At 44.4% G+C, this 24,508-nt stretch overlaps 1 protein-coding gene across 1 annotated transcript in view; it reads left to right on the forward strand.

Moving 5' to 3' along the window:
* Window positions 1–24,508, forward strand: part of KAZN (kazrin, periplakin interacting protein) — a 203,570-nt gene that overhangs the window by 36,505 nt on the left and 142,557 nt on the right. Inside the window, exon 2 of the mRNA XM_042051345.1 lies at window positions 13,864–14,021. Coding sequence (XP_041907279.1) covers window positions 13,864–14,021 — 158 coding nt within the window. The remainder of the gene's footprint in view (window positions 1–13,863; window positions 14,022–24,508) is intronic.

Below are 24,508 nucleotides of genomic sequence, written 5' to 3' on the forward strand. Positions count from 1 at the left end.
AAAGAAACCTGTATCTCCTCTAGTTCCGTGCATGCTATCTGCTGGCATTATTAAGGAGTTTATCATTCTGACTTCTCATGCAAATTACAAAGGGATTGGAAGGATTTGCTCTGCAGCTGAGGAATGCGCCTGGTGGATCCAGTGGACCTGAGCACCGTAATTGGCACCTAAATATGCTTTAGGCAGATGGTGCTGTAGATTGTGCCAGCAAATTACTTCTTGACCATGGCTGCTTCTCTGCTGTGTGTTATTTTGTAGATTTAAATCTAGCCTTTATTCTTGTCAAAATACCAGTGGGAGTATTTTGAAGTGTAATTTTAAGCTGCTTACTTCGAAAGGTATCAATACAGAGAAATGAATCAAAATCACAGCAAAATTTTGTAAGGTGTCTTGGTTGCCAAATAAAAGTAACATCTGTGTGTCACTGAGAACTGCATCTGGGGCAGGTTCCCATTTGTCTCAGAGGAAGGGCAAGAGCAGAGTGCTAAATTGGTGCAAACAGACAACCCAAAATGAGCTGACCTTTTAAAGGGAGGGAACTTATCCCGTGCACTGAGAGACTACAAATGAACTTATCTTGCCTTTTTCTCACACTGACTTCATAACCTCTGATGATAACTCAGTGATCAGCAGCAAAAGGGCCCTTTTAATGAGAAACATGAAGAATATGCGTAGTCTGACTTGACTGTGAAAATGTGATGTTTAAAACACTACAGAGAGATACTCTGGGTGTGTTTGTGCTTTCTGTGTGAGCACAGTGTCACCAGCTCCACACATTCCAGCTCTGGGATGGTTCAAACAGAATCTGTCTCCCACCTCCCTGGGAAGTGTCTTAAAATCGTCTTTGAAATGTGGTAAAAGTACACACTTTGATTCTCATGATGGTGTTTTCAGTCTGAGCTCAGCTGCATTTAAGCTGCAGCTTTCCAAAACCAAATCAGAGCTGTTCAGGCTGTTGGGCTATGAGAAAATAAAGGGCTACTTAGGGGTGACATAAAGTCACTGGTTGCTTTCTGCTACAATCAGAACAGAAATATTGCAAATGGTGTTTAGAGGGGAGCAGGAGGAGCGCCCTGGTTACCTGCCCTGGTCTCACTGTTGTTTGAGCTGCTGTGCCACCACTAAATCAGGAGTAGTGGCAATGAAATGAGTCAATGGAGCCCCACAAATATGAAGCAGTTTGCCAGGGAAAATCAAACTGCTGTAATACATGAATCACTGCTTGCCCTCTGAGTCTCTCTCGGTGTTGTTTTTTCTCTGTTTTATGAGCTGCTTTTTAGTTGCCTTCTTGGCTGAACCAATCCTCCAGCAGAACTGCAAGACCTACTCCAGCTGAGGCAGTTGTAGAGACCTGCCACGAGCTCTCCAAAGCCTAATTACGAGCCAGCTGCAGGTCTAGCACCTCTGGGATATCCAGAGAAACCTCCCCAAAACGCAGTCATTTATAGTCTTTGCTTTTCACTGGCTACCTTTGATTTCCCCTTTTATCAGACTGAACAAAACACGTTTTAACTCCAGCTATCAATAAGCATCTGAAGGTTTTCCTAGCTCGGGATTTAGCAGGGAGGAATTCGGAGTCAATGGCCCTGTATGTGATGCTGTTGCTAAGAAACCCTGGCTTGGCTCCGTAATGTCCTTTTGCAGTTTGGCGAGTTCCTCCCTGATGGAAACGCTCGTATTTCAGCCTCTTGGCTTGTCCAGAGCAGGGTGTGCTCTGCTCTCTTTGCCTGGCTCAGCCCTCGGCAAAATGCAATGGGAATCCAATTTCCCCTGTTTTCTACCCACTTCAGCCCTCACTTTCTGAAGTCATGAACCTCCTCCTGCGCCTGGCAGGTGCCTGCAGTCCATTACATATTTGCTGTCTGGGACTGGCTGTGCTGCAGCGTATTCCTGGTCCTAAATGTCTCGTATCCAGGAGATATCATCACCTGGCTAGAGACACAGAGACAATTTAAAAGCATAACCCATCTGTTTTACACTGGTAATATGCAGTTTTCTCGTTGCCATGGCAAACCTGGAAAGAAGAGCAGAGAGCGATGTTCAGGTGAGGGAACTCTGCCTCAGCAGGGAGGCAGGAAAAAGGTTTGGGGTCATTTTCTTTTTAATGGGGCGCAGAAATCGGTAGGGATGAAACCAAATGCCTCTGTTTTGGGAGTTTCCTTCAGCCACCACCCTCTCTTGGTCTGACATTTGTATGGGAGAGCCAAGGAACCCTGCACTGAGTCCTTACGGGCTTGATGAGACTTGGTTAGCAGGGATGGTGTTTGTCCCAGTGCCTGCTCTGGGTTTGACACCAGGCAAGCAAAGTAGTTCCTCTTCCTTATTTCTGATGTGTGGGTGGAAGGAAAATGCTGGAAGCTGGAGATGAAGACGGGGTTTCTAAAGACCAGGGGTCCTCCTTATGCTCAGGTTTCCCAGGGCTTTTCCCTTCCCCAAGCTGGTGGAGCAGTCCCTCAGGTATCTGGAGCCCAGCACTCCACCCACGTGTTACTGATGCAGCCCATGTCAGGTTTGCCTTCTGAAATCATTGTGAGACATTGAAAAAAAGCAATTCAGAGGAATGACACATCATTCTGATGTGTTGGCGCTGATTAGGATGAAGTCTACCAAAGACCTTGAAGCTCCACTGGAGAGAGAGCAGAGGTGGCTATTTCGGGGGTTGCTTCTTTACACAACACAGTATTTTGCATTGGTATTGAAATTGAGCAGACTTGGTGCTGATCTCACCCTGACTTTATAAGAAATAGAGTAAATAAATCTCTTGCACTGTGTGGTCTCTGGTCACACTCAATATGACACCAAAATTAGTTGGTGAAGCTGTATTATCACTTTCCTCTCGTCTGTCTTTTGGCCATAATTAGCAGGGACACTTTTTGTCAATCAAGTGTCAAAATTAAATGCTTTCCCTTCATCCATCAAAATTCTGTGCCAAAGAGAATGGTTGTTCCCTTGGGCAGCTGCTGGGGAGGAGAGCGAGGGGCTAGGTTATTAACAGTATTAACTTTAAATGCTAATGTTGGTGTTTACACAGGTTCAGAAGCCTCAGGAAGATGAAAGGCTCTCAGGAACAGTGTCATTCTCACTGCCACCAAGGGAAAGGCAGTTGGAGTTGCTCAGGACTGAGCAGTGGGGCTGGAGGATGTGTTGCTCAGCCCCAGGGGTTTGTCAGGCTGTGAGGGCAGGGTGAGGGTGGCAGCAGGTCAGTGTGATTCCACGGGACTCGTTTTGGGGCATGTCCCACGCATCAAGGGCTGGACCCCCAGCGTTGGATGCCTGCCTTGACCTGCCCTTTCAGGAGTATTTAAGCCCCATCCTGAAAAGCAAGTTAGACACTGAAATGCCTCAGTTACATCAGGAGCCCAAGAACTGAGGGCAGGTTTGAAAACAAAACGTGTCCCTGAGTCGCTTCAGGGGGTTTTGAATGTTTTAATCAAAACCTTTTCTATTTACCTAATTCTCCATGTCACGGAGAAGAGGGAGGTTTTTAAGTATCTCCTGCTCTGCTGCTGTTGTGGTTTCACCTGCCTCGCTCCTGCCGGGGCACTGCAGTGATCTCATCTCTCCCTGTGCCTGGCTGCAGCCCCAGCTCCTCACTTGGACCTGGCACAGGGACACGACTGCTGGAAAATCCCAGCCCTTCCAAGGGCTGCCTGCAAAATGCTGTTTCTCCAGTCCCATACTGGTGACAGTTACTCCTCTTGTCCTTTATTAAAGTTTAATTTCATTGCTTTGTAGAACAATCCTGCTGCAAAGGCTACAGATGAAAGTGAGGAAAGGAGGTTAATGCAATATATGTTATCCCTGTCTACAGGGATATTTGGGATTTTCACTGCCTTCAAATTGCTGAAATAAATGCCACAAGCAAAGTTTACAAATGCAGAGTGAGTAATTTAGATATAAAATCGCTTGGCCATGAAGTCAAGGTTCAAAGCTAAATCACAAAACCCAGGGAACCCAAAGCAAAGAAGGCATTGTTTTCTACAGGTAGGGAAATTTAGAAACAAATTATTTCCCCCCTGGTCATCAGAAAGAAAAATCCACTTAGTGTCATATGAGGCCTTACTACATGAAAAAAGGGAGGAGGGGCTGCCTCCCCATTGCACATCCCATTGGATACAACAGAGCTAAAAGCACCTTCACAGGACCATCTAGAAAACCTAATAGATAAAAAATGATGATTCCAACTGAGCCAAACATTTGAATACTCTGTAATTACTACTGAATGACCTACTTGTTTTTTTTGCTGAAAATATCATAATTTTAACAAATGATCATGCTCTGGTAGAATGAAAATGACATGACTGAAAAGAAATGGGAAGTGCCCATGGAGTTCTGTTAAAATGCCATCCCAGACACTGGAGGATGATGAGCTCAAACATCATCAGGACTTGCATGTTTTCTAAATGAAACCTTCCCATTGACATTCCCTTAAAAACTTGTGGGTTTTTCAGCAAAAAAATCAACCTAGAAGAGTTTGATACATTTCCTGTGTGGGCACGTCCCCAAGTGCCACATCCACTTTGAATATTTCTAGGGATGATGATTCCACCACTTTCCTGGACAGCCTGTTTCAGTGCCTGACCCACCTTTATGTGAAGAAATTTTTCCTATTATTCGCTGGCATAACTTCAAAACCTGCTGCTTGCATGACTTATTCTTACTTATAGGGAACATTAAGTCTGAAGTTGTGGATAAAGACAAAACTGATCACAGGATAATATTCTTTAGGAAAAAAATACTCTTTTGCTGCATTTTATAGATGTAGTTTACAGAAATAACAAGTTTAAACACTGGTCTGGAAAAATCTGCTTTATTTCAGGAGGAGACTATTCAGTTCTGGACCCATAAAAATAAATGACACACTGAAGAAGTGTCTTGAATGTGAAGATTTTGCTCCAAAGATATAATCATGTCAGGGTTATTAAATGCTGAATATAGTCTCATTTTATCTTTATTTTCTAGATAGTTATTTTTGCTCCATGTAAATAGGGTTGGGGACATTGGCTGCAATGATACAAGTCAAAATCAGGCAGTGATGGACACAGGAATCACAAAATTGCACAAATTGCAACTAATCCGAAATATCCAGGGTATTGTACATCCATAGGTGACATTATCCCATGAGTGGAATGGTTTAGATGAATAAAAAAAGGTGTGGATTTCTCAGTCTTCAAAAGGAATTGATGCTGTTTCTGTGGATGAATGGGAATGGATGAGAAGGAAATGTGGGAATAAAACTGATCAGTCAGGAGCTGTGCAGGGGCTCTGCTGGCAGGGCCAGTGCAGATGGAGCATCTGGTGTGGTCCTCAGCGTCACCTTTATCTGCAGCAGGAACTAAATCCCCCTCCCAGGCTCCCTGAGACAGCTGGGTTTGTGCGAGTGCTTGATAAAACTTGACCCTCTGATCCGCTGTACTCAGCTGAGGTTTATCAACCTGTGTTTCCACTGTTTGAATTTCAGCTTTTTCTAATGCTCTGCCAATAAAGGCTTTTTTTCTAAGATAGAATTACTAAGCCCAGCATTTTGTTAGTGTCACATCCAAGGTTTTAAGCAGCAGAGCTGCTCAAGATGGAAGCTCACAAGGAAATTTAAATACTTGCTTTAACAGTATTCTCCATCCCTTCATTTATCTATGAACAAATACAGACACATGCAGGGAGAGATTTGCAGATTGCCAGTTTTCATGACTTTACTGAGTCTCAGAATCGTTGACATTTTTCTGATGTGACAAACCTGGTGCTTTGTTTTGGTTTGGTTTTTCTTTTGTTTCTACCATTTCTGGTTAAAAGAAGTGCCATCCTAAGGGCGGGCAAAACAAAGATTTCCAGGAGCTGATGTGAACAAACCCAGTTTGTTTGATTTTTACATCTTGCTTTCTAAGTCCCTTTCAAGATTTCTGGTGACCCTCTCTCATCATTACAACCTGAGCAGATTAGCAAGACAATATTAATTGGTCTCTTAACACTCACAACAATACATAAAACTTCAGTCTCTTCCATATATTTGGTGGGAAACAAAGCTCAGTTGTCTTTTAACACTTTCAGTTCATTCAAACCCCAGAAAAGCCTGTGATTTGTTAAATTCCCTTCAGGAAGGGTTTTCTTTCACCTTTGCCACCAAGGAGATGGAGCATCCTGTTTGTACCAGGAGCTCCTTGTTAAAGCAGAACAACTCCCAGCTTATAGCTGAATATCAGGGAAAAGCCAGACAAGTCCCTTACTGCTGGTGGCATCTCCTCTTTGTGGTGTGTGACATTTCCATGGGCTGCAGAATGTGTGTAACAGTTGGGAGCTGAAGTGTTGAGGGTTTAGGTGACCCATCCAAGATCCTGGAGCTCATTTTGGGTGAAGTGGCAACCCCATCCAAGACCATTTATGCGAGCACAGATGGGCATCGCTCCTCCAGAGCCAGCTCACAGCAGCTGGATGTCTGATCCTGGTGTTGGCACCCGGAATTTCTGTTGTTCTCTTCCTTCTTATCTAAATAAAGCAGCTATTGTTTCTGGAATATAACAGTTGCACAATCAGCCGTGGAGGTGACAAATGAATGATTGCCCAACAGAAAGGAGCGAGCAGCAGCTGTAAGGCCGGGTGTCACCATGCCGTGTCTGCCTTTGGAAAGGTTGTTTTGGTTCTTGGCAAGTTTGAATGGAGTTTCTCTTGCAGGAGTTGGATTTGCTGGTTTGGCGCCATGCCTGCCGCATTTCTCAAAGTTTGACATTGTTCCTGGCCTGGCAGTTTGCAGCTCCCTGGGGAATTCAGCATCTCGAATATTTCTGTAAACAACAACAGCCCAGCTATAAAGTTTGGAGTCTGGTTTGCTGGCGCAGTCGTGGGCTCTTTCAGCTCAAGACACTGCCCTAAGCAGCAGGATCCCAGCCCAGCTGCTTCAGCCTCTGCTCCAACTCCATTTTCCCATCATAATCATAAACATAACAGGGGAATTTATATTAATTTGGTTTTTTTTCTTCTAGGGTGAGTGGTAATTTTTTTTATTATAATGTTTATTAGTTTAACTAATACAGCTGGAGTGAATAAGCAAGTTTTTAGGGATGGGATCGCTTCGTCTGGATGATGTTCTCGTAGCTCTAGTGAGATTTTTCCCAAAGAGGAAAATATGATTTATTTTCTAAATGACCCTGGCGGTGCTTTAGTGAGAAGAAACTCTGAGCTTTTTCATTTTTAAAATTTTGGCCAAATTCTAGTGAACTTCGTTTACTACTATCACTAGCTGTTATTTAGAGCTGAAGAAACTGAGGCAAAGAAGAAAAGTCCTTTCCAAAGGGAAGATTAAAAAAACCTCAGACACAGCAAAACACAACAGCTCTTCTTTCCCTACTCACTTAAGTCTTGGATACATTAATAGGAATTTTTTTGGTAACAGGTGGTTTCTCCAAGGAGAATATGGACATCTGTCCTTGCAGACAGGTCTGGAACTCACATCCTTTTTATGCTCAAATATGAGCTTTTAAATGGAGAGGGAGCATAAAGAGAAATTACAAAATTTATTTCTCTGTTGCTGGATCCAAAACATATCAAAACAATGCAAAATTGACATTTTAATTGAAGTGGTTCAAAGTCCAACTTTGAAAGAAGCCTCTGCACCATAAGGGAGATGTCAATGAAAATCTTTGATTATTAAAAAGCTGTTCCTACCCTGCAGAGCTCCACTTCTTGGTGTTATTTTCATTTCCAAAAAGGTCGGGTTTGTAAAGAGAAACTAATAAGCTGAAAAAATGATCAGCTTTATTGCTGAGCATGTTTTCCTCTGGAACTCTAGTGCCATTTATTGCTCTGATGGCTTTCTTTTGCATCTGGGAAGCTCTGAACGAAGCTCTTTGCCAGTTGCACACAAACCATTCACAGCCCAGAGAGACCAGCTCGTCAGTAATTACTGTAATGGGTTCTTTGCAGTGTTTCTTGAAAGGTGATTGAGCCCCTAATGCAGACACCAGATATTTTTTTCTTCACTTAATGGTGTGGTAAATTATTCCTGTGAGGGGGCTCATTGAATGCCTCCTTTGAAACAAGTTAAAGGCCACAAAGGAAGGAAAAAGCTGTAGGTCTCTTCTTAGCAATATCAGGAGAAAATATTTATGGAGTGGTTCAGATTGAGATCTTCCCAGTGTTTCTCTAAGGCTGTGTCTGTAAACAGCGTCTGGCACAAGCACATGGATGGGGCAGATGGCTCAGGGTGAGTTTTCCAGCTGCAAATATGCAGGACAGCCTGGGTAGAGGAAAATGGGCTCCATGTGCTCAGAGCTTCTGCCTTGTGATCCTGATGCCTGTGGGCGTTGCAGCTTTGCAGACCAGTTTCTCACCTGGGTGGAAGTGAGAGGTGTTAACCAGTGCGAGACTGGCTCAAGAGCGGGGAGCAGGTTGGATATTAGGAAAAAGTTCTTCACAGTAGGGGTGAAAAGCATTGGAACAGGCTCCCCAGGCAAGTGGTGGAGTGACCATCTATAAAAATGTTTAAAAATCGAGCAGAGATGGCACTTTGTGATGTGGGTTAGTGGACATAGGGGTATTTGGTTGAAGGTTGGGCTTGATGATCTTGGGGGCCTTGTCCAACCTTAATGATTCCATGAGTCCATGATTCTACGACTCTATGATTCCATGAGCTTGGCTTTTACAAAAGGAGTTTTGTTCTACTGCTAAGCGAATAAATTAATTGATGTGTCCAAATGCAATTAGCAAATGCTACAGCAGGAAAGGCTTCCTAGTCAGAACCATTAATCTGGCAAAAATGAACTGTTGCATGTCTGGCATGTCCTCTTTTTTCTAGACCCAGGAGAAAACACATCAGCCAGCATCAATAATATAAATAACACCGGGATTTATTTATAATTTAGCCTTTTAAATATCTTATTTTTTACACATTGTAGTGTCTATATGCCATAACCCAAACTGCCTTGAATTTCCAAGGCTGCAGGGCTGGCTGTTTATTGGTTCCAAAGGCAGGATTTGGAGCTTTTACAAGAACATTCTTAATTTCCCCCCAAACCTGTGCAGATAGGAGAAGATTTTGCTCTTCTAGAAGAGTGGGGATGAGGGAGTATTTGAGAACTGGTTTTGATTTAGAGAAGGCAGAACACGCTGCTGATCCATGGGCAGCTGGTCTCTCCATGCTTTCAGTGCCCCAAACCTGTGGGTTGCCCAGGCAGCTGGAGGAGAAGTTTCCCTTCTTACCTCCTTTGAGTGAGAGCATCCATCATTATTCATGGGACTGAAATCACACAGAAGGTTACAATTGGATTATAAAAATGAGTTAAAGAAACTAAGTCAATCACCTGAGCAAATCAGTTTTACCTGCTCTTCAAAAAGAGGTTTCTACTGGGACTTATAAATCCAACAATTCAATTGGGGTTGTCCAGCCTGGAGAAAAGAAGGCTCTGGGGAGAGCTTAGAGCCCCTTCCAGTGCCTAAAGGGGCTCCAAGAGAGCTGGAGAGGGATTTTGGACAAGGGATGGAGTGACAGGACAAGGGGAAATGGCTTGCCGCTGCCAGAGGGCAGGGATAGATGGGATACTGGGAAGGAATCCTTCCTTGTGAGGCTGGGGAGGCCCAGCTGTGGCTGCCCCATCCCTGGAAGTGTCCAAGGCCAGGTTGGACAGGGCTTGGAGCTGCCTGTGGACTGTGTCCCTGCCCATGGCAGGAGGGGTAGAATGGGATCATCTGTAAGGTCTCTTCCAATCCAAACCACTCCATGATTCCATAGTGTGGGAGATGCTGGAAGGCATTTGGACACTCGGGGCTCCTCGCGTTACTGAACCCTGAGTCTGGCTCTGGAGTGGCCCTGCAGAAAACACAGGGAGAGCTTGGACAGGGAAGGCCTGGAGTGCTTTGAGCATTTTCTTTTTCCTCACTGCAAAACAACCCCTGTGGCCATTACTCGAGAAGCTCTTTTGTAGCATTAAACACTAATGAATTGCACAGTTTGCCCACACACATCCCTGTCTGTGGGCCTCATTAGCCGGCGAGGTTTCCCTGGCAGCCCGGAGCTCTGAACGCTGCTCCGTTGGGATGGGTTTTCAAAGGATCCATCCACGCAGTGCAGCTTTCTGACTTTTCTCTCCATGGGAGCAGATCCCCAGTGGCGAGAGCTGACTGCTCACACAGAAGTCAGACTTAAATGTCTTCTCTGTTTCCGTGTAGCAGAGTTGGCCCAGAAGCCCAGGAATCCTTACACAGCCACCCTTGATAAAATTACGATCGTGTCCGTCCTCTTTCATTTACTCACTCCTGCTGCTGAGAATTAATTTTAGACTCTGCTGGCTTTTGTCAGTAGATCTCAGGATATATTATCTATGCTTTATTTTATTTTGTGCTCATCTGGGCAGTAGCTGGAGTGTATAAAATGGGGTCTCCTGGAACAACTTTATTGCTTCAGCCTCTTCTTTGAATGAGTTTTTGGCGCAAGTATAATTTCTCCCTCGTCTCCGACAGAAAGCAATTTCCTTTTTCCCCTCCATGTCCTTCAGGCAGTGGTGATTCTGCCCCGCAGAAAACCAACTTTGTCGACCCCTTCTTGCTTCTGGGGGTGGCTAGTGGTCCTCACCTGAGCACCCCAGCACAGCACATCATCTCTGACAGCAGCAGGCAGAACCCCCGCCCCCCTCAGAGATTATTTGATCTCTTTTTGGGGTGACATCAAAGTGCTAACAGAGGATTGTTATGGTTCCTTCACCTCTTGAAATTGACCCTCGCAGTGAGGAAATGATGAAATTGCAATGGGAAGAGCTGGGATGCTGACAGGACTTTGACAGCTGTAACTTTTATTTAGCTGATTGTCTCACATGCAGTGTTACTGATGTGTTATCAACCTCGAGCCAAGGGGAATCACACAGCAAGGGAAAGGTGTTGTCTTGCTTTTTTTCTTTTTTTTTATTTTAGGGGACCAAGAAGTATCTTTTAATCTCCAATGAGCAACCTGTGTTTATATCTGAGGTCCATATTTTTTCCCTTTGAAAAGAATTCTATGTTTTCACAAAGAACTGTCTGGGTTAGCGGAAGTGTTGCTCAGCAGAAATGTCTGAGCTACAACATTGTGAGAGATGAAGGGTTTGCCTCATCATCCTTCTCCTTTAGGTTTTTAGTGGGCAAAAGGCAGGAAGTTTCTCTTGATTTAAATGAGAAATATCAAATTTCATCTGCTTATAAGAAGGGTCCTTCAGAAGCTGTGTTGCAGACTGACACAGGACTTCCAGAAAAATAGTGTCAGGAATGGTTTGGTCTTTTCAGCTTTGTTTTCACTGTGTGTGTAGGCTGGAGGTTTGGAAATGCCTCTTTTACTTTCAGGAGGAAGACCCAGAGGATTTTATTTTCCAATACAGTTTCCATTGTGTTCATGGGAAAAGATTGTTTTGCTGAGCAGAGTATAAACTCAGCCCTGTGGCAGATCCCTCTAAAAATTGGTTCAAGTCAATACTGATCTGCTTTTCCCACATTCTTACTGGAAAATTCTTTTTTTCTGATTTCTCTGGCATCTCTCTAAACCTAAAGAATTACAAATGAGAGAAGCATTTGCCCCCCTGAGCTTCATGTGCCCCATTCTGCTCCCACAGCTCTAAACTTCCTGAAGAGAAAGAGAAGAAATATCGGAGAATGTAGAGCTCCAGCTTCAGATAAGGAGGTTGGAATAATTTAGAATAATATAATTTAGTTTGTTTTGAATTACTTTAAAATCAGAAAGCCTGGGAGAAGTTTTCCATGTACCAGTTTCTGGTCACAGTCTATGTAAATCTGGAAGGGAGCCACCAGCTCGAGGAGGAGAACTCTGGTGTACATTTGTATTACTGAAAGCAGATGTGGGCTTAGGGCTCCAGCCAAAATTTCAGAGTAGTAAAAAAATGATCTGTCCTCAATTCCTCATGGGTCAGAAAGGATGGGATGAATCAATACTGGTGCATTAGTGATGGGGAGATGGCTTTCAGGCCTGACATGTCTGATAGAGATGCTAGTTCAGTCTAGAAGTGATAAGAAAATCAAGCTGCTCCTGCCTGTGTCCAGCTGTGTGCCTGCTGCTCTTCTGGATGGAAAATCCACAGCTCCCTGGGCTCATAAGTGTTGGTTGGTGTGAGGACATATGACTACAAAATGATTTGCTAATGGTGACTTGGAGAAGTTTATCTACACGTGGTTTCCACCACCCCTTTGTGCCACGCTGCTCTCCAGGCCTTGTGTCCTCCTCAGAGCATCACTCTGGGAACCTCCAGCTCCACGGGCCACAACCCATGAGCAGGAGGGGTTTGGGTCACAGAGATGAGGCTGGACTGACTTGTGACAAGCAGGACTGTGGGGTGCACAGGAGTCCCACCCAGCAGTACAATTGTTATACAGTCACAGGGTGCCCAGAGAAGCTGTGGCTGCCTCATCCCTGGAAATGTTCAAGGCCAGGTTGGATGTGGCTGGGAGCAACCTGGGATAGTTGTCCCTGCCCATGGCACAGGGTGGAGCGGGATGATCTTTAAGATCCCTTCCAATCCAAACCATTCCATCATTCATTGTATGATTCTATGATTTATGCTGTGGTTTAAAATGGACCCTCCATCGCAGTGAGCCTCAAACCCCTTTTCCATTAGCAGGAGGTGCATGAACACCCTGAGCACTGGGAATCCTCCCAATCCCCTCACCAAGGCATTGCCACGCACAGATTTTATTTTATTATTTTAACGAAAAATAAACCCTCTCAGTAAAGAGGATTCTGCTCTTTCTGTCCTGCATTTTGGAGACGTAACTCTGATTTGTTATGGCCCTTTTGTCTGGGGAAGATTTGCTCCTCAATGAGTGGTGTCTGGCTAATCTTTACTACTTCAAATTTTGTGGTAAGATCTTCTTTAGACAGAACTAGGTCGCGTATATTTCAAATGCCTCGTGTTCTTAAGATCAGTTTGTCAGAGAGTCCTAAATAACACATTGCTTTATTCATAAACAGCCTGAGCAAGGCAGGATTTGCAGCACGTTCCGGGTATGACAGTGATGTGTTACTCTGAGCTTATCAAAGGGCTCCACTGCCTGAGCCACCAGCACAAAGAAAACACACTGAAGAATTATTTGGGCCTCATTTATTTAATGAGCCAGCAGTAAAAATGAAACCTCCAAACTCGCAATGGTTGAAAAACAAATTGTAGAGCAGATTTTTCAAATCTGTAGAAGTCCAGAGCTTTTCACTGGGTGGAAATAAATGTGACCATTGGTTCATATATAAACTGCAGCTTCATAAAGTGTGTGAAATTGCTGGGGGATTTCTGTGAGCCGTGGAGGTGGTGATTTCTGATGTGTATGACTGGGAGCGGAATCTCGCATATAATACCTGGGGTTTGAACCCATGAAGGAGAATTTAAAAGATTAACAGTGATTCGAATACCGATAATTTGAAGAAAGAAAATGAGCAATATTTTAGTTGTTGGTCTGACTCACTCCTACTCTAGCTAATAAAAAATCAATTTTCTCAGTTTCTGTCCTCATGTTGTCTGAAGTTCTGGGTCCCTGAACATCAGAGGGGCAGGTCTCTGGGCTGGGAGTCAAGAGACTGACTTAATTTTTTTTCTTAGCTGTTACTTGAGATTAGACACATAATCATGGAATCCTGGAATGATTTGGGTTGGAAGCGGCCTTAAATATCACCTCATTCCCACCCACCCTGCCACATTCCCCTGGACCAGGTTGCTCAGGGCCTTGTGTCCCTGTCTGTATGATGCCTTTGCTGGTCCTCTCGGGGGAATCCAAGGGAGGTAATGGGGACCAGTTATTCCCAGATACACTTTTCCAGAGCAAATGACACTCATCTCAAACTGAAAAAATTATGTTGGCTTCCTCCAGCCTGGTTTCATTCCTGTTTTTTGCTTTCCCTTGTCTCCACAGCTGTTGAATCACTGCATTCCTTGAATGACCAGATCTCCCATTTTATCGTCAACAAGTCAAAAACCCTGGACGAGGATGAAGATGCCTTTTTGCCCAGTGAGAAGGAATCTCTGAAAAGTGCCATGATGCTGATGAGGCACCTCCTGATGGATGCACAGGTAGGGGATCAATACACACACGTGTATTGTATTGTATTGTATTGTATGTGAGGAAGGCACATTATACGGATATGGAGGAATATGTCATTTTTATGTGCAGTTTTAGCAGTGGAGAACATTAATTGCTGACTCTTCTTTAAAACGATTTTGGCTTCTGAAATCTGCAGCTGTGGGAAGGATATCTCAGTGCACAGAGTGTGCAGCTTGTGCTGGGGCTGAGCCTCAGATTCAGGCTTGAAAATGGCTCTTAATTTCAGGAGAAAATACAGCAATGTACCCATTGATGGGAACACAGCAATAACACCGTTGATGGGAATCCAGCGTCAGCACTACCAAAAGAAAATCATCTTTCCCCTAAGCATCTGTGCTGAATGCCAGTTTTAGAAGCACCAGATAACTGAGCTCTTGGTTTAGCCAAGGTCTAAAATGCCAGTTGAAAGTCATGAAACGGTGTGCAGATGTTTCTTTGTGCCTTTGCTGCTTCAACAAAAAATCTCTTTCTCTGTAGCTTTGCTGTGTTGCAGTGTTTCCTTCAGCCTACAAAAACCACCCTTTGAAATATTAATTGCATTTATCTTTGTATATTCCCTTTTGGTCTTCATTTGCAAAGCCTGGATGGAAAAGGACAGCTTCTGTCAGAGGGCTCTTTTGAAATCGCATGGTCTCCTCTCCCTTCTCCTCTAGCAGGCCCTAAAATCAGGCAGAGGAGGCCTGAGGCCTCCTGAGGTCTGAGAAGGAAGGGTACCCCATCAAAAGCTCAACAGGTGTGGACAAGGCTGGACCTTCTGAGCTCTCCAGGACTGGGGATGGTCTGTCTTACTTCCATGTTCTCCCACATGGAGTCTGGTGGTTATCTTACCTTATCTGCTTCTCTCACTTCCAAAACCTTTGGTCTTAATGACTTTGGCTGGCAGGGTTCTTGTTGCATGTGGGGAGTGGCCTGGGGATCCCTGCTGTTAGTGGCACACTTATTTTAATGTTGTGTGTGTTTGCACAAGGAGTCAGTCCAGGGTTTGGAGGCTGTGGAGCGCACAGGGAGCAAACCCTTCCTGCTGTGCTCGGGATTTCGTTTCTGTGGGGATGGTGCTGATCTCACTTTGGCACATCTTTAGCCAAGTCACCCCCATTTACCCCAAACCACTGGAGTTAATGCTGTTGAAGAGTCATGGAGAACACAAAGGGCTAAACTGTGCTTTCGGATCTGCTTCCACAGTGGGAATAGATTGTATTGATTCCCCTGCAGGTGGGAACAAAATCATAGAATCCCAGAAATCCATAGAATCCACGGAAATCCATGGAATCCTCCCGGTGTGAGGCTCTGTACAGAGATAAGCTGAAATCCAGTGCTTGGCCCTTTTACTCCCCTCTTCTGGCATCAACCTGATTTTGTCTGGTGGATAACTTGAGGAAAGAACATCCAGCTTGAAATTTTGGGCAGAAAGTTTGGGTTGGAAGGGACCTTAAAGCTCATCCCATTTCACTCCCTACCCTGGGCAGGGACACTTTCCACTAGACCAGGTTGCTCCAAGCCCCATCCAACCCCATCCAAGTGGCCTTGGACACTTTCAGAGATTTTGAATACCTCTGGGGAGCCAGGCATGAGAGCAGGGAGATGCTTACAGGCAGATTAAAATAAATATGGGGCAAAAAGATACCTATTGATAATCACCTTGTGCAGGAATTCTATTTTTAGCACCTAAGAATTACTTTCCTACTTATCAGCTGTCCTGAATGCATATTAATTGGTGCCTGTGATAGAGAGACTGATTAGGAAATGCTAAGAACAATGGGGAAATGTCAAGTGCTCCGGTATCCTCGTGATGCGCCTGGATCCCTTCCCAGAAAGGACAGGATGTTTTCTTGCCTGGGATTTTCAAGTTGGAAGAATGACAAGGTGAGAAGTGGTAGTGGTGAGTAGAAGGATGGAAGTAAACGGGTGATAACATCCAGTTTAAAAAAACCCCAATAAAATAAATCCTCTGAGGAATGAAAGAAACATGAGGCTAGGAGGAATATCAACAGAATATCCCCACCAGTGTGTGATTATAAATACTTGCTAACCCTGACTGCAGAGTGCCCTATGGTTCTAATCACAGGGGAGGAAGAAATATCACCGATGCAATTATTTCCCTTCCCTTCCCTGCCCTCTTTGCTTCCTGGTTAGTGGTTTGATGGGAAGATGGAGCCCTGCAGCTGTAAACAGTATTGATTGTGTGAGGCTCTGTACAAAAATAATCTGAAATCCAGTGCTTGGCACTTTGACTCCCCTCTCTTGCCGTGGACCTGATTTTTACTGGTAGATAATTTGAGGGGAAAACATCCAACTTGAAATTTTGGGTAGAAATCAGCTGGGCTGCTAACCCAGCAGGAGTGACTGGTCAGAGGGGACAGTTAATGGGCATTTCTCACTTCTCTGCCACTATTAATCTGCTTTGAAAAGGCAGGGATGATGTGGGCGTGATGCCTCATGCCTGCTGCCCTTCTGGCATGGAGAGAAATTGGACACATTTTTGGAACTCTGCTTGGACACACACCAGGAGATGTTGCTGAAACTAAGTTTTCGGGTTCACCAGAGATCTAACTTCGATCTTGAGTCATTTTTTTGGCTTAAGATGAATCACTGAACCAACACACAGAGCTTTCCAGTTTGGAAAACTCTGTGAGGGCTTTTACAGGAGGCTGTGCTGGGGACCATGTGCATCTGCCTGTGAAGGGGCAGGTCCCTGCTCTCTCAGTGAGGTGTCACTGGGAGCACAAAGGACAAGGATGCTCATCAGAGTGGAGAAGAGGAACCACAGCACAGAGGCATCAGGGAGCCTGCCTGGGGTTTCACAGCTGGACTTTCTACTAGTTAGAATGTTGACTCTGTGCCCCTGAGCATCAGCCCAGTCCCTTCACGTATTAAGCTGTATTTATTTCTCCCTTGGCTGCTTGGAAGAGCCTCTTTTGCCCATCTGTTTTGTCAATTTACTCTACTTTTCACAGATTTTAATGCCTCAGTTTTGTGGTAGTGGTGTACAAGCAACTCTGACAGTAGTGACTGTGGCTTTATAGGGGAAATTAGAGGTCAAATCGTTGGTAAAAGCAGCGTGGAGAAATAGCTGTTGAGTGGGGGAAAAAATTCTTCTCATCTCCGATGTGCAGTTGGGTTTTCTCCACATGGAGAATGGGGCATATTTTGCACTCCTGGCTAGAGAAACGGCATTGGTGGCAGACAAGGTGGCTCTGGTGGGAGAATGTTGCTGGGGGCTGTGGGCTGGCTGAGGGGCTGCTGATCCATCAGCCCCTTCAGCAGTATTAAACTGCATGCAGGGAGAGGTAATAAGCTGTGTGAAGTCTCTCAGCAATAGGCTGTCAGCTCGAATTCAGCCCAGGGCAGACAGTGATTTAATGAAAGTCATTACAATCTGCAGGATCTCTTGACCCCAGTACTCTCCATCCGTTCCACACCCTGCGTAGGATTTCCTCCTCACGAAAACCCCTGGCCACAGGGTTTGTGCGCTGGCTGCTGGGCTGACAGAGCTCTGGGAAAGGAGCAGCGCCCTCCCTGCGGGTGAGGGCTGGGGCTTTGTTCCCAGGTCGCTCATTCCTGATGCTCATCCCAGGATTGCAGCACGATCCTGACGCCAGGCAGCACCTTCCCTTCGTGAGTCCACAGCCTACCTGGCCGGGGGGAGGGCTCCGGGGGGAATGGAAATGGTGCTGTCGGAGCTAAAAGGTGCGCTGAGATAATGCGGGTGCACAAAATCAGGCGGAGAGGAAAGGTGCATTTATTCCCGTGACATGTCCCATCCTCCGCCCGGTGCCGGAGTGAATAAACAATTCCGCTGCTGCCAGACAGCCCCGTGCACGGCGCTGCTGCAGAGACATGGCAGCCTCTGATAGATTGTCACTGTTGTCAATCATTTCTGACATTCCTATTATGCTCAGAAAGGATGTTTGCTCTGTGCCTGTTGTTTTATAATCCTCAGAGGTGGAATTTTATAGCCTAGCAGTGCTTTTTCCTCAGACATTTCCCTAAGCAGGATTTATTGCTTCTGAGACACATGTGACATGAATCCATTACACCTTCAAACTTTAAATCACCCCCCAGCTTTGCCTAAATTACTTTTTGATTTGTTTTACTTGAGTTTCTGTTTCTAACTGCAATTGTGAGAGACTGGACTGGCGTGGAGCAGAAGGTACACAACATCCAAGGGCTGAGCCAGTGCATCAGCTCTAATCCAGCTGTTTCCAAAGGAATTTGTCTAACGAACAGAAAAGGTGCACCCAGGCACCAGCACCAGCCCTACATGTAAGGCAATATTCTCTCTCATATGAAGGAACACATGAAATTTTGCTAGGTGCCTGCCCTCAAAAGCCAAGCTTTCAGGAAGTTCAGTCCATTTGGTTCCTTCCATGAAGTGTTTAATTGACTTCAAGTGGATTTGAAGTTCTTTGGGAGGAATACTATCTCTTCAGTGCCTTTCCCAGCAGTGTCGTGGTTATCCTCAGGTGTTGCTCTGGAGGGAATGAAAAGACATCAAAACCATCTATCTTTGGGTTTGCATTGGACTTTTTGAATGAGGTCATACCACAGATGATGAATTAAAAACAAGATCACGTTTGTGGGGCACCTGGCTTAGATTTACTTGTGCTGCAGTTGCTGTCTAGGCATGAGAGTGTGAGGACATTGAGATATTCGGCTGTTTCTCTGCTGGGAATTTCATTTATTTCTTAGGTAAAGGCAGAAAATCAGCCTGGTGGTACTTCTAACCTAAGTTGTTAACAAAATAGTGTTCTCATTGCCCAAAAATCAGAGGGGAGAGAACACTTTCATTTACACTTAGAAGTATTTTTTCTTTAAAATCTGGTGTTGTAGCGTTTTTGTGGGTCGTTTGTTTTTGGGGTTTTTTTTGTTCGCTTGGTTTTTATTTCCTTTACTCTGAATCAAACGGCTCCAGCCCTCACTGACTCATGGGACAAACCTTTAGTGGGTGTCTGCCAGGACAGGTCTGCAGATGAAATTAATGCCAGTTTGGACAGAGGATATTGCCTTGGTTTTCTTTGGAAAATATCTGAGTATTTGAGTTGTCACCACTTTAAGCCCTTTAAGCCTGACACTGATGCCCTGTAAATAAATCATTTAAGGTGAGAGTCTTTCAGTTTATGGAAAAAAGGAAAACCTATTTGGCATGACTTACATTTAGCCATTCAACATCCCACCAGCTGTTGGGCTTTGGCTTTTTGTATTACCCTCCCTTTCTAACCAGACAAAATAATAATTCCTCAAGCCCTTTTACTCTGTAATCTTTTCTCCAGTGGTCCCCATTGCCTTCCCAAGCAGGCTGTTATGGAGATGGCCGCAGTAATTGCTGCAGAACTGGTAGCAGAGCAGAGCTATTTCCCCAACTGACCTTTAAAAATGGTTGTTATTTTCTACAGAGGTCTGTTGTATAAAACCAGCCATGTTGTTGCAATACTTTGTTTGTTACTTAAACACTTCTCACCATCTGTTCTTCAGACTTATAGCAGAGCTTCAGGAGCAACGCCCCACGACCCTTATTTTCACGCGAGTGGGTCCTATCAGTATCAACAGGAAGAACAAGGGAAGGAGAATTTGCTCTGTGTTTCAATAAACTGAAATTGTTGGAGTTCTGAAAGTGTTCTCGCCACACTGATGTGTTTCGAAGGCTGCAGAAATGGATATGATGCAAATTCTGTTGCGGAGTACTATCAAAATGCAGCTGTAAATTGGTGTTCACATATCTTGGTGTTCATTTATCTCAGCCTGCACATTCCATGAGCTGGTTTGGTTTGGAAAACAGCTTCAGTTCAAGTCCGGGTGTATCTAGAGGAGAGCCCAAAAAACAAACTTGCTGCTCTGCATGTTGTATTTGTTTTACATTAATCTCACCATGCCATTTCCATAAGAAGGAATCTTCTTGGCTGCTTCAAGCCCTAGCAGCACACCTTCTAACGATCCCTCTAGGTCTAAAAGGGAGAACAAAAGACTGACATGTGTCGAAGGAGGAGAAGATAAGAGGCAGAACCTCTGAAGCTTCATCAAGGACTTCATTGTGTCTAATGACATCATTACCGTGTGTTACACAGCCTGTCTTGTGGTGCTTGTCCCTAAACAGGTACCTGACAACCTGCTGCCTCTCTCATGGCCTGGGAGGGGAGGGAAAACTCATTTGTGGGCTGCCTCTATTAATTCAATTTATTTGGAGTACATTGTGCTGTATGATGAGGGGTCAGAGACGCCCCTAACTCAGGTGAGCTGGAATGTGCTGCTCTCTCTACCAGCACACCCTTAGTGACCCACGAGGGCTGGGTCCCATCCCTCCTGGTGGTCATGCCTGATTCAAAACCCATGAATTGCCTGAGCCAAGACTCAGGATAAGGAGCTTTACAAAATGATTGTAAAAATGGGAGTTGCAGCCTTGGAGAAAGATCAGCTCCTTTTTTTCCTGAGAGAGATGCAGGATGAATTTATGAAGCTTTTGTCCCAGCAGCAATCTGTGCTTTTCCTACCCCTCAGGAGGTCAAACCTGAGCTGGAACCATGCAAAGGATGGATTCTGTTGCCTACCATCACTGCAAAGAAGTATTTAGATCACTAAATAATGGTGCTGAATCCCAAAATTCCATTTGCTGTAAGACTGGTGCTGATGGTAATTCACTGGGTACAAGGTGGTTCAGCACGGTGACGTCGGGTCGGTTCTGATTTCATTCTCGTTCTTTCTTATTTTGCTCTCCTTTGGAACTGGAAAAAGGCTCGTTATTCCAAATTAGGTTTGATACTGCTATTGAAAGCTCAAAAATGCTTTCAGAATTTGCAACCCTGCAAGAGTAGAAGACAAAAAAAAAACCAAAATAAATCACATGTACAGAGGAGAGCATAACCTCACCTTTAAAGGGTGCAGAAGCAAGGCCCTCAGCAGGTTTGTTGTTTGTTTAGTTGCTTATAAGTTAGTGTTGGCTTTTATGTTTTTATGATGGTGTGGAGGTTAGCAGGAGAGGATGGCCATGCCAGTGGAGAGGTCAGACTGGGGTTGTATAGCAGCAACTCAGCACTGTGCCTCAGAGAGAAATACAGATATACATGTAAATAAATACATATATGTGTGTCTCTGTGTGTGTGTGTGTGTATGTGTGTATAGACAAGGGTATAGCAGCTGAGAAAACCTGATGGACACCTTTCTTCAATTCAGATGGGAACCAGGACTGATTAAAAGAGAAAATACATAAAGAAGCTGAGATCTCTGCAGACAGATCTCTGCAGATACTGGATATTGTAAATTGAATTCATATCCAGGTAATTCCTACATTCCAGTTTCTTCACAAAAATTCCAGATTCCTTCACAAAAGGCCCTCACACCTCTGGGCCAGTGGTCCAAGACAGAGTGTTTCATTTGCAGGTCCTGTTGAACACGGAAGAAGTGGTGACAATTTTGTCTCACTTAAAACGCAATGTGTATTCATGAGCGGGGGGTGTGTAAGAGCTCTGCAAGCTTTAATTGGAGCTCATGAGAGAGAAACGATAAGTATCTTCACAAATGTAGAAGAAGCAATTAGGGGAGACCAGAACGTATCTGCTATCGCAGCAGTTTATCGGCAATGCAGATTTCTCAGTTAATAACAGAAGAAAACCCCAATTGTGCAGCCAGCAAATGAAACAGAAAATCCCAGTTAGCCTCGCTCGGCGCTCGGGAAGCACAGGATGTGAAGACTCAGGAAAATGTGTTCTATTCCCCCAATGTGTTTTCTCCTGCCTGGAGAGTCTCCTGTTCCATTTCCAGTTAGCAAATGAGCTAAAGCACCTCACCTCAACCTGAGGTGAGCTGCAGCTGCACCGTGGTGCTGGACCAAGCCACTGGGAAGTTCGAGAGCTCCATCCCAAAGCAAATCCTTCTCCTGAGTCAGCTGCAAACTTCCCCTCCAACCTGTGAGCTCAGGGGTCACCAGGCTGAGCCCAGCAGGAGATGGGAGCCAGCCAAGCTTTACATTTGTGTTTTTGTCTCAGAAAGACCAGTAAATATTTAATGACTCTGCGAGATAGACCGAGCATTTGCGCTCTCTCCCCATATATCAACAGTTGCTTTAAGCACTTGCTTGATAAAAATTAAACTGTTTCTCCATATTCCTGCCTCAGATGCTGGGTAGGGAGCTAATTTTGTAAGCAGAAGCTGTCTTGTTTTGGATAACAAGTTCAAATGGAAGAGCTGGTCTTTGAAAGTGGATGCTGGGCTGCTATTCCTGCAAAAATATTCCAGACAGCCTTGTGAGTTAACCCTGGCAACAGATCTTGTCCAGATGTGGTAATCCTTTTTACTTTAACTCCTTCTAGGCTGTAGGCTCAGCTCCTTCCTAGGAAAGCATCCATGGTAAATACATTCCATTCGATTTCATTTGCACAGAGCTTTGGCAAACTGCAGGTTTTCTTTTGACTCCAATTTTTCCCAGCAAGCAGATGGATTCACTGGTTGCAAGACCCTGTCACCACTGCAGATCTGCTCTTCCTTCAGGGAAAAGGTGTATTTTATCCATTGCACAAATTTGGGGATGTAATTTAATTCCCATCCTCCTCATTTATCTGTGAGTTGGGAATAATATTTGCCTACTTCACAGTGATTGTGTGAGGCTCTTCATTCATTAACGTGCAAAAGCTTTGAGATCCTTAGGATGAAAATTGCTTTAAAAGATGCTGTTAATAATAAATATCAAGTAATGCACCTTGGTACCTCTTAGCAATAATTGGTGCTATCATTCCTGCCCAACTCTTCCATGAATTAAAAGGCTTTGAATGGGACTGGAACCACGAATGGGATTGGGACCAATTAACACGTAATCATATGTCAGTTTTTATATCCTTAGCATTCCTGTCATGGGACTCTCGGGAAAATCTCCATGGATTTTAATGATGCAATGTCAGAATTCAGCCCCAGACATGTTTGTGGGATAATTGCTGGATAACCGGTGTTCTTCTGGTAACTTGGTTGCTTAGTGATTAAGCTAAAAGCAAAAGTATGCTGGTTTAATATTAACATAAATGGAATTAGCCACTCTTTCTGTGAGTTAAATGTTACAGGAAAATTCTCATTATAAGGAAACCATGATTGTTTTCTTTTGATATATAAATTTAATTAACTATTTTTTGATAGGTTTTGACCTGCTCTCTGTACTTACAGTTTTTGACCTTCTCTCTGTACTTAACCTCCACTCCAGCATGTGGAGACTGGCTTTTATGGAAAATCCAATAATTTGCTGCTCGGTCACCCAACTTCTATTAGATTTCAAGCACGCAGCCCTCACCCTTCTAAACAGAGAAGCTCTGAATATGCACCCCAAGTAAATAAAGAGCTCACATAAAGAAATTGCCTGATCGTTAAAGGATATCAACATTATTTCTATGGAAGGGGGAAGCACGGAACCTTGGAATGACGTGTGAGATGGAGCCAGGACAAAGGACCTTGTGAATCAACACCGTGAGAAAGCTGGTGGCCAGTAAGGTGTGGATTTACAGCAGAGTGTTTCCCACTTAGGGTGGGAAGAGCAGCCTCTTCCTCCTGGCTGGGAGTGAATCGTGTGCTGTGAACGTTGCTGGTGCCACATGGGGGAGATGTTGAAGAGGAGCTGGATCGCTCCACTCCAGCAAGACGACTTCTCAGGGAAGAGCAGCCTGAGGGGTTTAGGAGCCTAATTCTTTTCAGTTTCCCCCCACATGACAAGTATATACATATCCTGTATAAAAAGGGATCTGTGCAAACCACCTGAAAAATGATCCCTCTTGGCTTCAGGGTGCGTCCAACATCTTCCAGTTGCTGAAGGTGCTTTTATAAGCAAGACCATGAAGTGATCAAGGAAGATAAAATAAGAAGTGGTGCAGTCCCTTATTTTAGCACCACTGCAGCTCTTGCCCTCCTGCTTGGCAAGCTGGGTTTGGGAAGGGATTGTTTGGAGGAGCCGAAGGAGTCTGGCTGGTGTGGGGCATTTCTTGCTGCTGTTTCCTGAGATCCAAAACATAAGGATAAGCTCATACAAGTAGTGTGTGATTCACTCAGGCCCACTGGCCATCTTCCTTGTTTCTTTTTAGAATAATACTTTTCACACTGTGAATTAGTCGTTAATGCTTATTTATGCATGAGAAATCTCCATAGAAATGGCTATAGGGAGAGTATCTGTACTGTGTGAAAGCCAAAAAAGTAAGATTGTCTTTTTGAATTAACTTTCCAATGTCTATTTTTTTTCTGCAATGGCTTAAAAAGACATTTACTCTAGGACTCTGATATGTTTTATAATATTCTAGCAGCCAGGTTAACAGGTAGAACCAGTACTTTTGTAAAGGGGGTGAGCTGTGAAGCCAGGTTAGGTAGCCTGGGGGAAGTCAAGAGATCTTCATTTTTCAGCTTAAAAAAAAAAAAGAAAGAAAAAACTACAAATGCATAGCACATACCCCAAAAGCTGGAGTGCTGCCCCCTTTGAACACGAGCTCCAGCTGACTGC

The sequence above is a fragment of the Corvus kubaryi genome, unplaced genomic scaffold, assembly GCF_017639235.1.
Source record: "Corvus kubaryi isolate FWS band 111438036 unplaced genomic scaffold, C.kubaryi_AGA036_p1.0 75, whole genome shotgun sequence".
Classification (NCBI taxonomy): domain Eukaryota; kingdom Metazoa; phylum Chordata; class Aves; order Passeriformes; family Corvidae; genus Corvus; species Corvus kubaryi.